The 14,134-nt window shown below is 45.2% G+C and overlaps 1 protein-coding gene across 1 annotated transcript; it reads left to right on the forward strand.

Moving 5' to 3' along the window:
- Positions 1-718: 718 nt before the first annotated feature.
- On the forward strand, positions 719-13,025 carry LOC144130285 (Na(+)/citrate cotransporter-like). Its single transcript, XM_077664240.1, has 5 exons — positions 719-808; positions 3,930-4,113; positions 5,000-5,161; positions 9,289-9,426; positions 12,637-13,025. The coding sequence occupies exons 1-5, from the start codon at positions 744-746 to the stop codon at positions 12,820-12,822; spliced, it is 735 nt and encodes a 244-aa protein (XP_077520366.1). The 5' UTR covers positions 719-743; the 3' UTR covers positions 12,823-13,025.
- The last annotated feature ends 1,109 nt before the right edge of the window (positions 13,026-14,134 follow it).

Below are 14,134 nucleotides of genomic sequence, written 5' to 3' on the forward strand. Positions count from 1 at the left end.
ATGGCTAATAGGCATATGAGTGTATTACCTTTACCTTTTGAGTGCGGGGTCTTTGCACAATACGGGACCACTCCACACCGTGAGCCAGGTAGTCGAAATTATTCCGGAGTCCTCCACTACGGCACCTCTTTCTTCCTTTCTTATTCTTTCACTCCCTTCTTTATCCCTTCCCTTACGGTGCGGTTCAGGTGTCCGCCGATATATGAGACAGATAATGCGCCATTTCCTTTCCCCAAAAACCAATTAAAAAAAAAAACCGTGAGCATTGACTACACAAGACTGGCCATCCATACAATGACCCGGCAAGCCTCCTATTCAAGTAATGGGCGGGTTACTCTCATCTCAGTGCAACTCGTGGTTTTGACCTCTTGCTTTCATAATTGCAGCAGACTGCCTGGCTATGCACGAAGCAGGGAAATTGCTGCATTGTTTTTTTTTTAATTTAGCTGTAGAAGCCTTCGTGTGTTATTCGACAAATTCGAACGATGGCCTGTATTTGTTCGCATTATATTTTTGTACCTTTCAAGTCTTGCCTTTTTTTAACCCAAAATCATCGATGACTACGCAGGAAAAATAGTCTAGAAAAAAAACCTTGCTGGAGTGCATGAGACTCCGTCCACATCTGCTCATTTTTTTCGGAAATACCTTGTTTACGCGGCATGTATCAAATGAATAGAGTGGTTGCTCACTGCTGTCTCTGCTTTGCCAGGTTAAAGTCTTACGAGGCCGTGGGCTTGGTCGTTATGGCGGTCTACGTCAACTGTTCCCTTGTCGGCCAGGACTGGATTAACGTCACCGACCAGACCAGGTACGTGGTATTTGCGGTCCCCGGCAATTGCGCACCGCTTACGGGCATTCATTCTGTTTGCTTGTCATTTACTTCTACTGTGACTGCCATCATGAAGAAAAATATGTAATCATGAGCAGTGATCTGTCATTGAGTACTGAACCGTTAGAGCAAGCACATCAATGTATATGGAGTTGGTAGAAATTGGAATAATATTGGGCTAGTCCCTCCTCAGCTAATGTTTGTTCAAATGGGCAGGGACGCGGAGAGTATTTATTTATTTATTTATTTATTTATTTATTTATTTATTTATTTATTTATTTATTTATTTATTTATTTATTTATTTAGCAATACTGTAAGCCTTTGACAGGCCTATACAGGCAGTGGGTTGCAAAGGTATTCACAATGCAAAACACTTTGTAAAATATATTAACACTAGAACTTGTTATCTGAAACAGAACATCATTCCAACCAAAATCAAACGGTAGAAAAAAAAAAGATTCCGCGTTATGGCACTGAGTGAAACAAAGATTCTACCTTATTGACAAAGCTAGACACAGAATCGTCGTCAACAACATCCCCCGGCAAAGAATTCCAAATCTCTACGGACGACGGAAAAAAAGAAAACGTAAAAGTATTGCACCGTGTGACATATGGCCGGATGTGCTTATCATGATTTTTTCGTTTAGTGTGACGGTGTGGTGGCTGCAGATACTGATCTTTATTGATACGGAGCGACCCATGGTAAAGCATGAAAAGAAACTTCATGGCGGCAACGCGACGCCTGCTCGCAAGTGTGGGAATGCCTGCTTGTGTTCTAAGAGCACTGACACTTTCAAACCGGGAGTATTTCGTGTAGATAAATCGTAGTGCTTTATTTTGCACCCTTTTTAAGCAATCTATCAGGTACTGTTCATGCGGGTTCCAGACTATGCTACCATACTCCAGAATTGGTCGGACTAGAGTTTTGTAGGCTTTAAGTTTTACTTCAGGAGGAGCCTTGCCTAATTTTTTTCGTAAAAATCCTAGTGTTTTAAACGCTTTTGCACAGGTGTTGTTAATATGTACATCCCATTTCATTGTGCGTGTAAGTGTTACCCCTAAATACTTAACAGTGTCTGTTTGGCTGAGAACGCTCCCCCCTAATGTGTAGCTAAACCTTAACAACAATTTTTTATGACTTACACTTAAATATTTTGTTTTTTCTGCGTTTATTTTCATGCCCCACGTTTCGCACCAGAGAGCAATGTTATTTAATGACAGATTGAGTTTCCATTGATCCTCGACTCCCCGCACGACTGTGTAAATCACACAGTCGTCAGCAAAAAGTCTGATTTTCACTCCATTGACAATACAAGAGCTAACATCAATAATATATATCAGGAATAATAAAAGTCCCAGGACAGATCCCTGCGGTACACCTGAAATTACTTCGAGGTTCTCCGATTCATTATTATTTATAACTACATATTGGGTGCGATTTGACAGATAAGCTTCTATCCATGCTATTACTTCCGAATTAATGCCAATGTCCAAGAGGATTGACGCAGTCACAGTGACACGCTACTTTAATAATAATAATAATTGGTTTATGGGGACAGGAAGTGGCGCAGTATCTGTTTCATATATTTTTGGACACCTGAACCGCGCCGTAAGGGAAGGAATAAAGGAAGGAGTGAAAGAAGAAAGGTAGAAAGATGTGCCGTAGTGGAGGGCTCCGGAATAATTTCTACCACCTGGGGAACATTAACGTGCACTGACATCGCACAGCACACGGGCGCCCTTAGCGTTTTTCCTCCACAAAAACGCAGCCGCTGCGGTCGGGTTCGAACCCGGGAACTCCGGATCAGTAGCCGAGCGCCCTAACCACTGAGCCACCGCTGCCGGTACACGCTACTTTGCGATGTTTGTTTTGGAATCACCCCATTTATAAGTGGGCATCGCCGCTAACATGGTGGGCAATAGGATCGGATGTTCTCACATGGTGTGGGACGCCGCGCACGACAAAACTCCTGCATGATTTTCTTCCCGAATAGTCGAGGGCGTCACGAAAAACATGCGGTTTGGGAATGTTACTACAAATTCGTTTGGACCAGGCAAGCTTCTAAAATGATTCCCTTTTTACGTTTTTTTAATGATGGTACAAATGTTAAAGCAACAGCACGCAAGACATACATGAAAAGATTCACACGTAGCGTTTGTCCTGTCTATTCTGTCTGCTTCGGCGTCTTCCGTGCTGGTGATTCAGCACGTATCACCACCTCGCCTGTGTCGATACAGTAGTAATGTACATACGAAGCTTTTTAACAACGAATTTTTCCTAGTTACCCTTTACTGTGAATCTTATTCGCAATTACATCTGCTGTTCTTTAATCCTGGGCAAGGAATTTCACTGTGTCATCTTCTTTGGCGTTATGTTTACCGTTACCACAGTGAATTAATTCTCGTAAACATTTGAATCATTGCCTCTTTTTGGCTTTGGTAAGAGGAAGGTGCTATGTTAAAGTTGCAATAGAAGCTATCTCAGGTCGTTCAAATGTTTAGGGGAATCCCCCAAGGTGGAGCATATACATGACTAGGCCATTCATAGTACGAGGGTTTATTAAGTGGCAGCAGAAGGGTCTTGTGTGGCAGAAAAAGTGGCGTCGACGGCGTTGGGCGTCACCGAAAAGTATCAAGGGAAGCAAAGTTATGCAGTAAGAGAGTAATTACGGCAAGCACAGTAATACGGCTTCAAAGTATATCTATACCGCTTTCTCAGAAACTTCTTAGTTAAAGAATGATTTGTCCTCGTCAGGAGTGCGAACCCGGGACTTCCGCCTCACCACAGCAGCCGTTCTATGGACTGATGTAACCGGAACGGCAAGCTTATGGTATCGCGAGTGCGATTTGATAAATAACTCCAAATGAAACAATCCTCCAAAGTAATGCGCGTATCGTTTCGTGTCGGCCGAATCAAGGTAATATCCTCTTATTCCGAAGGAACCCTATAAGGACACTTCTCTGTATCCGCGTCTCCTTGTCCTAGTAGTCACTTTGTGGTTGGCTGCTCTTTTTGAGCTCAGTGGACATGCTACGACGCTGGTGAGAGAACGTCCCCCTCGTGCACACATGTCGTCAGTGACTCCCTTTTTGTCGCAGCGCCGTCCGCTCGGAGACCATGATGGTGGGCCTCACAACACTGGTGTTCATGGTGCCCACGAGGCGCACCCGGGGATTGCACGGCATTACGGGGATTGTCTCCGCTGACGTCATCCAGAAGCGCATGCCCTGGGGAGTGTTTCTCCTGGCAGGTGCTGGATGCGCTATGTCACTCTGCTTCCAGGTACCTGTATGGCTCTCCCCCAAGTGCCCAATGCAAACAGAACTGGCTCTCGCCGCGTACTGCGGAGCTCTGCTTCATTGAAAGTAAAAAGGATTGCCGGATATTTCATGATTTGATAAAATAATACGTCTCGTAATCTTCGTATTCACGCCGCGATGCTCCGCACCACTTCGGTTCATGAAACGTACATTGCTTGGAAGTTAAAAGCTGATTTTGTTTCGTATGTTTCTTCCGTTTCTGAAGGCCTGTGTTTCTGCATAATTCATTTCTCGACGACGCTGGTTCTGCATTCATGAAACGGAAGTTAATTTGAGCTTATTGTTGAAACGCTCCTCCGGAAGACTGTTTGCAAAAGAACTCGATTATCGTCTCGTTGAGCCGTTTTAAATTAATCCTCTCGGTATCCCCCCAAGTAATCATTCGTCCTGTCTAGTGTACTCCATGGCATTTAATAAGCTTTTAGCTCTATATCTATCGAAGTTGTGTTTTCCTCTTTTTTCATTCTAATGTTCTGTAGACTGTAAGAAAATTATACGTCACCCTGTGCGCTTCATTCTAATTGCCGCAAAACTTCGCTGTTGATCCTAAAATCACGGTTCATCTTCCTACGATTTCATTCTGTGTTTTAAAACTGAAGACATATTTTTGCCAGAAGAAATCAATTGGAGAATTATAGAACGCTTTCAATTCTTGGTGCTCCTTCAAGGGGAGAAGCAATATAAATATTTATTTTTGGTGTAAGACGAGAGAGAGAGTGAAGAGGGACAATGCACAGAGGGCGGGGTTTAGCCTGGAAGGTCTATCAGTCGGCCGAGCATTAAACTCAATCCCCAGTGAAAGCGACTTTGAGCCACCGTACAAAAGTGCAGTGTGCCTTCGCTTACAGTTAGGCGAGGTGAGTGCCTTGAACCTGGAGCTGGTGACAACAGTCACAGACCTGCATCCGACCTTGGGCGTGGCGCTTCTGGTGACGCTGGGGGGTTTCCTGGTCGAGATGCAGAGCGCCGAGAACAGCGTGCTCCACATTATGGCTCCCATGGCGTCAATGGTAAGTATTATATTCTTAGTCCTTCATTTTAAACCCGTATACAAAAAATATTAGCCTATTATTCTGCCATTGATGACCACCACTGAATATTTAAAAAAAAGATTCCCCATGTTAATTGCTTTTGATAATTGTTGGCTTCCGTCATGTATGACACAACGAGCTCCTCTTTTCCCTTCCAAATTCTGTTTAATAGTCAAAAACGGCCTCGATTATCGCATTCTTGATGCGAAAGGTTGCATAAGAGGGTTCTCGCACAGCTCTCACCCTCACCGTTCGATGGTTCTCGCGGCAATACAGGACGTACTACGTTCGCCGCTATAGGTGACGGTGGTGCAGGTGAACACTCCCGGGGATCGCTTACACGCAAAACATAAATACCCCAGAAAGGAGATGATTGGAGAGCCGTCGCCGCGTAGCTCAGTTGGTAGAGCACCGGACGCGAAATTCGGAGGTCGTGACTTGGGATGAGCATGTGGTTGTTTTTCCTTCTGCTTTCTAATCATTAAGGTATCTTTAAAATAATTAGCCTATTTATCTCCCGTTATTGAACACGACCGATAATTAAAAAACATCCCCTATGTTCTTTGGTTTCGGTGACTGCTGCCTTCCGTCATGTATATACAATATAATTAAGGGATAAACTGTAACTGGGCTGATCTGGCGTTGATGCATTAAAGAACCGCATGGCAAGAAACAAAATGCTTTGCTCTGTGTGCAAATATGGCTTAATGCAACAGCTGTTTTCGCAGTAGCCTAGGCTTTCCACCACTGTCTAACCTGCCTCCGGGTGCATTTTCGACGCTGAGGGTTCCGCCAGACAAACATCGTACCAGAAACACTGCCTCACGGCATATTCTCAGCCTGTTTCCCAGATTCAGGAGGCCGCATTACTGTGTGGAAGGTTGGCGCGAAATGTGTGGTGGACGCAATGAGAAAAACGCTTGACGCAAGGAGCAGGAAATTCGTAAAGAATAATTTTTCCTTTTAATTCCGGAATGAAAGCCTGCGTGAAATCGCCCTCTCTTGGAATACAGCTGCAGCTACTCCTTCTCTTGAATGCTTACGAGAAGGGGGCGGGGGGGGGGGGTAGGGGGGGGGGTGGGGGGGGGGGGGGTACTTGCTGACGGAATTTTCCATGCATTCAGCCTTTTGGTGAACAATGCGAGAGATGTTCTCCAGTGACACAATTCAATCTCTTGAGGCGCCTCATGGCTCTGTCTGACGTTCATCACAAAAGCATGTGCTCACTAAAAGGAAAATACGCATTTGCCTCAAAACAACACAAATCACGCGGAGAAGTGAATCGGCAATGTGACCGCGCATTGCCCCGCCGCGGTGGCTCAGTGGTTAGGGCGCTCGACTACTGATCCGGAGTTCCCGGGTTCGAACCCGACCGCGGCGGCTGCGTTTTTATGGAGGCAAAACGCTAAGGCGCCCGTGTGCTGTGCGATGTCAGTGCACGTTAAAGATCCCCAGGTGGTCGAAATTATTCCGGAGCCCTCCACTACGGCACCTCTCTCTTCCTTTATTCTTTCACTCCCTCCTTTACCCTTCCCTTACGGCGCGGTTCAGGTGTCCACCGAGATATGTGAGACAGATACTGCGCCATTTCCTTTCCCCCCAAAACCAATTATTACCAATTATTAATGCGACCGCTAAGTAGCGATACCGGTTCGTACGTGAAGTAGGGAGTAGGCGATAAAAAAGAAAACATTCGCCCGCCAATGCATCCATGTAGCGCAAATGATGTGGAGAGTCAGGGGATATGAAGAAAAGGGGTTTACCTCTGTTGTCGGATGCAACCCCAGAAAGAAGCGGCAAGTACCTGCAAAGTGCAACTTCAGTCAGTCACATTGCCACGGTCACGGCAGAAAATCTGAAACGCGTTCCAGCACGCTCAAGATTTTTAGCCAAAATGGGCGCTTCTGCTAGTCACGTCTGCCCGCCCATCGCCAGCCCTATTGCGGTCATAGGCCGATGTCTGCTCCGTTCATTAATATCCCATTGCGAAATTCGGTGAAAAGCTGTCGTCGCCGTCACTTTCGCATGCTTTATGTGCTGTCTGACTGATTTCTGATTTCCATTGCGTTCGTTGACAACGATCAGTCTTGAGTTTCTTCTCCTGCGTTACCACTCAACGCAATCGGCAGACCGGCGCTGTTCACGACGACATTCGCGCCTTTGATTCGTATAGTTAATTTATTCAAGAAATAAATGGCGCAAAACCGCATCTGGTGCATTGTGGTTGTTACCGTCCTTCGCGGATGTTTCCTCTTTTTTACTCGAAATTCTAAGCATAGGTTTGTGTGGGTTTCGCCTGGTGTTTTAGATTTAACGTATACAGCGCCAATGTAAACTTGTTGTTGATTATGCCTGCGCTGGCGTTGCTTCGTCGCTTTTTCTTTGTTAACATATTATTTCTGCTGACAAACAGGTCGCTCTTCCTGTTAGAATCCAGCAGGCACAGTACCTGGTTGCCGAAGATGTTTATTCTTGCTGGAAATAACTGCGTCTGCAGGAGCTACTTACGAGAGCGGACGCACTTGCAGCGGGCGCACTAAAGCTCCTACTCGTTAGTGCAGTGCCGTCAGCCCTGACGTCATGATAAAGGCCCTGCGCAAATGGTGAATTGCTTCCTTTCAGGGGTATTAGCCGCTTATTTGTTGAGTTCTATTCAACTATTCTATTCGACCTACAGGGGGCGCGTCAGTACAACCTAGTTGCCTTCGCTATACAAAGTAGTGCCTCTGGAATACCTTCGGGGTCAGCGTAGCAGAATCGCGCATTATTAAGGTTTCGTAATAATCTCGACCTCGTTTGTCAATGCCGAGAGCTTCATATGGTCCAAACGGTCTTTTTTTGACGGTGTTAAGGAATAAACGAGCTAAAAAGAAATCGTTGTGTGGTCTTGAGACGGGAGGCGTGAAAGCTGGGCAGTAGATGGTCGCCGCGTGTCTCGAATAGATTTGTAATAAGCGACATCAATGATGAAGGCGCCTCTAAAGAGGCGAATAACAAATGAAAAACGATCAGTTAAAGAAGACCCCGCGTTTACCAGTTTGTCGTGCTGCTTCGCCAGGAAATTTGAAATTCACTGTCGCTCGAGTTTCAACTGATAAAGCTGCTGCTTTCTGCGTTTTCCCGCTATTATAAACTTCAATAACCGTGGGCTACTTTGAACACGAAAACATTTCTGACCGTTTGAAAAGATGGAAAGCTATGATAACGATGTCACTTTCCTGTGCAGTTTTCCTTTAAGCAGGTAACCACGTCTTGTGCTTTGAATTTGTAGGCTAGAATTAAGGCATGCAATAAATGTGGGGCTATCGGATACTATACCAGAATGAAATGGCATTCAAATTGGATCATAATAATGCCATACCAATCTTTACGTGAATAAAAGAACACCATACAATCATGCGTGCATGCCGTAATAACCCTGCAATTACAGAAAGAGTCACGCAATTTAGCTGCGTGTTCTCAACGATGCTTGTTGAAAAATAGTGTCTGGTATTTTGTCCAGACAAGTTATATTTTAGGAATATCAGCACGGTGCTTGATAAGAAAAGCGCTTTGATGGTCCTGCAAGCGTACCACTACTGTGGGAAAATTTCTCGTTATCTTGTTCTAAGCTTTCTTGCTGCACCAGAAAATTCACGCAGTGTCCTTGAGCGGCTCGTCACTCTCGTTAGCGTGCAAAGCATACATGTAACAGCGCTGCTAAGATACATTTCTTTAGGAAAACTGTGCAGATAAATTATTTGAATCAGTCGGCTAACCAGCAAACAACGTGGTTTCACTCGAGCCGGTCCTCCTTTGATTAAATTGCAACTGCGCCGCAGCATGGCCTCAAGGTGAAAATCCCCAATAGCTTCATTGCGAAAATCTTGTTTTAAGGGAGAGCCACTTATGTTGGACGCGAGTCCAATGCAGTGTCTTCACTTAGTCTTAAAGCGCTTCCTCGGTAATACGTTTTAGTTAGGTGCAGTGTTTTAGGCAAAAGCACAAGCTCTGCATATACACTGTAGGCATCCGACAGAGAGATTGTTTATGGAGTGGCAGCCGCTAGATCCGATCTTGCTGTATGTAGTCCTGTGAGGCCCTGGCTCCAGCCGCGAACTGCGCAGGCCGACGAGCGCCAGTGGAACCCTTTGCTGCTCCTGTTGCCGACGACCAAGCTGGCCTCGACGGTCTTCCTGCTGCCGGTGTCGTGTTACGGGAACGCGCTGCTCTACGACTACGCACGCATGTCTTGCTGGGAAATGGTGAGCACCAGATGCGTGCGATATCAGTCCCGCTTGCGGCTAGCGCAGGTTTTCCGGAATGGTTGTCAATTTTGTTTGGTTGTCGTAATACCAGCAGCAATATAAAGATATAAATTTACAATTTAAGGGAAATAACAAGGTAGGTGTACAAGCAAAGAGACCGCAGAAATATACAAAACATATACGCCAGGTGTTTCAGGGATGCCCTTCACTAATTTCTGAAAACAGGGTTTGCGAGGAAAATAGAAACTTTTTAGCAGCATAGTAAAAGCCGTGTTTGCGGATGCCCAAAGCAGGCGATTCGTGGTAACTTGTGATGAGCTGACTGCCAATACTTAACTTTTTAACTATTATTTGTAGGCACCCGATTGCAGCTTGATTTGTAGCTGACAGTTAGTAATAGCCATACGAGTTTAGAGAACTCGATCACCCTCGCCGCTGTGGCTCAACTAATCTAGAATTTCTCGCGCCATTCTAAAACCGCGCGGCTGCGTGGAGTGCAAATCTGCGTCAATCAAATCGCGACACTCTGTGCCTGTGTCTCGCCAGCGCTGTAGTGGCGAAGTGGTGAAGAGCGTGAAGCACCGCAGCACGGGCGGGACGGAGATTTTCATGTGGTACGTGCATCACAGAGTGACGCGATTTGATTGACGTCACATTGCTCCCTCCCGCAGGCGCACTGTTTTTGAATGGAGAGAGGAATGGGCCAGATTAGCTGAGTCACAGAGGAGAGAGTAGTCGCGTTTTCAGAATCCTATAAGCTGCTCTTGCTATTGCTAACGGCCGGCAGCGAATCGCTAATTGCAAGTGGGGGCCTAATAGACTCTTTAATTACTTCAATGGTAATTAGTTGAAAGGGCAGCTAATAGACTATTTAATTCAATAGTAAACATGATTAACCTTCTTTTTTGACGTCCGCTAACGCTGGCCTTGTTATGGCGCAAGAATCTTGCCTTTATTGCAAAAAACAAATTCTTAAATGTAATTGGCGGGTTTCCCTCACACGCCCGGTATAACTGGTGCTCATTTTGTAACACTCTGACTGCGTAAGCCCAAGCAACAATTGCTTTGGCTGCGACCCCGCACTGCGCTGAAGGCAACCGGTTAAAACAAATACAAAAGCAGTGGAATTAAGGTGATTGCCACATGCAAGGCAATCAGTATGCACACGGTGTACGGTATCAAAATACTACAGAAGTGGACGTAAAAATGTCTCCTATCGTTTATAAACGCTTCAAAAACCATAGTTCATTCGGCGGGGTTCCTTTCGTCAGATAGCATTCGCATATTTCTCAAACACAGGAATCCCAAGGCCAGGTTTGTATGAAGATGAATAAAGTAAACATTCGAGCGCTCTCAAGCGAGTGAGATCATCATGAAATGCAACGTTATCAACTTTTTGCTTGTTCGAAAAGGGACTCGTGACTACCTGTCTATTTATGGGCATATTTATTTACCCTGATAGAGTTGCAAGTCATTGCAGCATTTCAATGATTTTCTTGATTAATTAAACAGTTGCACCTTAAAATTACATAAGTTTTACAGCGAAAGCAGAATGAAATCGCTGTGCTAGATGGTGCCGTCGTCGTCAGCGTCGTATTCACTAGTCGCAACCCTACACCTCCCCACTCCATTACTCTCTACTGCATCCGGCTACTCCCACAATCTACTCCTTGTCGTTCTGCTTGTCATGCCGAGAGTACGGTTTGTATAAATGAATGAGTTTTGTGACTGCGCGTAACGCACGGTCGTGCGCGACGCACGCCGAATCTACACTATACAATGCACCCTACATTTACACTATACAATATACCCTTCACCTGCACTCTACCCACACCTACAGTCTACGAGAGTTTTTAAACTCTTCTATTGGCATCCCCATTTCTCACCTCTCCACCCACCTTCCCTCTCGCTGTCGCCCATTGCTCCCGCTGGGCTCATGACGCCAGACACCCGCCTTGTTTGGGGATGAGCCACCACTCGTCATAGTACGAGGACGCACGCCTGCCTGCCTTATATCCCTAGCCCTCCCTCTACGCACACACCAAAGCCCAAGACTGATTACGGCACACAGCTGTTCCCACACTCACCACAGGGTATTTACTAAAGCTTACCACTGGCGCCTCTCCAGATTTCACGGAACAAACACAATTCATTTCCCTCAAATTGGGTTCCTAAAAATCCCTACACCCTTGCCTATAGTTACTAAACACTCCGATTGGCATCATCATTACGCACTATCAAATCTATCTTTGATATTCGCATTACCACAGCTGTAACCGTCCTGTCACATTTTTTTTTTAATTGAGCTTTAGTGAGCTTTTAGTTTACGTGACTGAACTTTTTCTTTTCTTTCTCGTCTCTTTCTTTTTACAGGTTGATTGCGTTCTCTTGAAGAGAGATCTCAATACTGCGTGATGATGTTTTCTAATCTATAAGCTACTTTAGATTGTCCCTTCCTAAAGCGGCTATTAGGGCTCATCGTTCACGAGACACCGATTTCACAGCGCTTATTGAGAGACTAGAACCTACTGGCCATAAGGCAGCATATTTCGTAGCTAGATCTGGCTTGTGCAATGCTACTGTGGGACAACGCCCGAACTGTCCCTGTCGTGGCACGCTGTCGAAATGCGGTAGTTACACCTAGCAATTGAAACACGCTGTCGGACGGCGTCCCTTCAACCTGCGTAATACTGAAGCAATCGGTTGATGGGGGGAGAATAAAAAAAAATATTTGCTGCCAAGCGTTTCTACTTGCTCTGCTACATCCAATTCATTCCTTAGGTTTCAATTAAATATGATTCTCTTTCACTTTGTCTATATCTGTAATGATTCAATTAGCTTGCTTTTTGCTTTGTGCTCGACGTCGTCGGGCTTTTAATTATTGTTTTATCGGGACCTTTCTCCTGTTATGTACCATGCAAAAGTATTAACCTCGAGATGACAGGTAGACAGACCGGTGAAAATTAATAACTAATTATATAACAGAGCTTGGATGTTGCGGAGAACGAAGCTCTAACCATATTTATCAAACAACTTTCATCATATAACATTTACATAACTACAAGCGCTACTCAAGGTTAGGAAATGTACAAAAAGAGGGCCACGTGAACAATCAAGACGTCAGTGTTAAAGCTATATATGCAGCTTATATACGCGAACTGAATAGATATGTTCCTAATCCTTTATGCATCTCACTTGTTCTCGCAGATCACGATGGGCTTTCCAGTCAAGATTGTGACTATCATACTTGAGCTGGTGTCACTGGTGACCGTGGGCAACGCCATGTTCGACCTGGAAAAGCTGCCCGCCTGGGCGACCAAGATGACGTCCTTAACGCTACCACCGCTCAACGTCTCAACAACCAGCATCCTCAACGTTACCAGCGCTGCCTGACTCTACAGATCGCGCCCCTTTTTGGGGATTTTTATTCCTCATCGCCGATCTACAACTATTCTATGCATGTTTTTTGTAATTTTTGATCGCACGTTATTTCTGGGTAGTCCCAGCAATATGCTTTTACATTTTATTGCTTCACTGATTCTGTACTTGGGCACTCAAAAGTGTACCTTTTGAACTTATGCGACCGGCCAACGAGGAGTCCTTATGAAAGATATGAAAGTTTTTTTTTTGTCGGCTTGAATGAACAATGCGCGACTACTTTGAACTCTTGGTCTCCTGCCCCAAGCCAAGCTGCGTCAGGGAAAAGAACTGTGGAATACAAGTGTGTTGTTCTTTACGTTTCTATGTTTTATGCCTTTAACGAAACGCGTAGTTGTGAATGTATTCATTTGCAAGAATCTTTGTTGATGAGCTGACATAGACTCAGAAATAAAGCCGCCCTTTCCAGGCCTCTTTGTGGCGGCGACAATGTTAGGGTTTGTTACTGATTCTCGAAAAGTGAGTCACGCAGGGAACCTGCAATGACAACTGAAACCCGCTATATTTTCAAGGACATTAGAATGTTTGTGATCCAAAAAAAGTGTTTTGAGCTTCTGTTGGATACCCAGCCATGCACCCGCGTCCCACAGATTACGCAAACTATGAACCATCTGTCTAAAAAAGACGCGGGAAAGATGGGCGCAGTTAACATGCTTCAGCACGAAAGGTGTTACACTCTCAAGGTGCATTGGTGACGTAGCCATACAAAGCCTTTTTTCGGATCAAAAACACCGTAACGTCCTTGAAAATATAGTATACGAACGATACGCTTCGTTTAAGGAAACATTTTTATTTTACTCGACGTTTCGATCGGAGGGCCTCTCTTTTCCAAGAGTGATCTGCTTCATTGTTGTTTCCCCTTTATTTGTAGGGGTTAGACCTAGAGCAGGAGGGAGAAAAGGCAATACAGAATAAGTAAAATATAGCAGGCGAAGCTGCGCGAGAGGGTGCTGAAGAAATGAAGTTAAAAGAAAAGAGAGTGCTTATCCTGGCCGGAAGGTCAGGGGGCAAAAGAATCTTGACCCAACCACAAAGGAAGGAGTCGACGGTCAAGCAGTTTTTTTTTTCCTCGTGCAATACTTCGACCCTTGCTGGTATACGCTCTGAGCATTGCGGAGGTTGCGCCGCCGGCCGTCGGCACCATGAAACGCAGGCGAGGTTCCGGCGGCCTTTCTCCTTGGGTTCCTACGCAGTTTAAGGTTTTGGCGCATGAAATACACGATCGTTCGGTTCATGTGCTTCACTTAGGGCCGTTATCGTGTCTTAA

Source organism: Amblyomma americanum, chromosome 4, assembly GCF_052857255.1.
Source record: "Amblyomma americanum isolate KBUSLIRL-KWMA chromosome 4, ASM5285725v1, whole genome shotgun sequence".
NCBI classification, from domain to species: domain Eukaryota; kingdom Metazoa; phylum Arthropoda; class Arachnida; order Ixodida; family Ixodidae; genus Amblyomma; species Amblyomma americanum.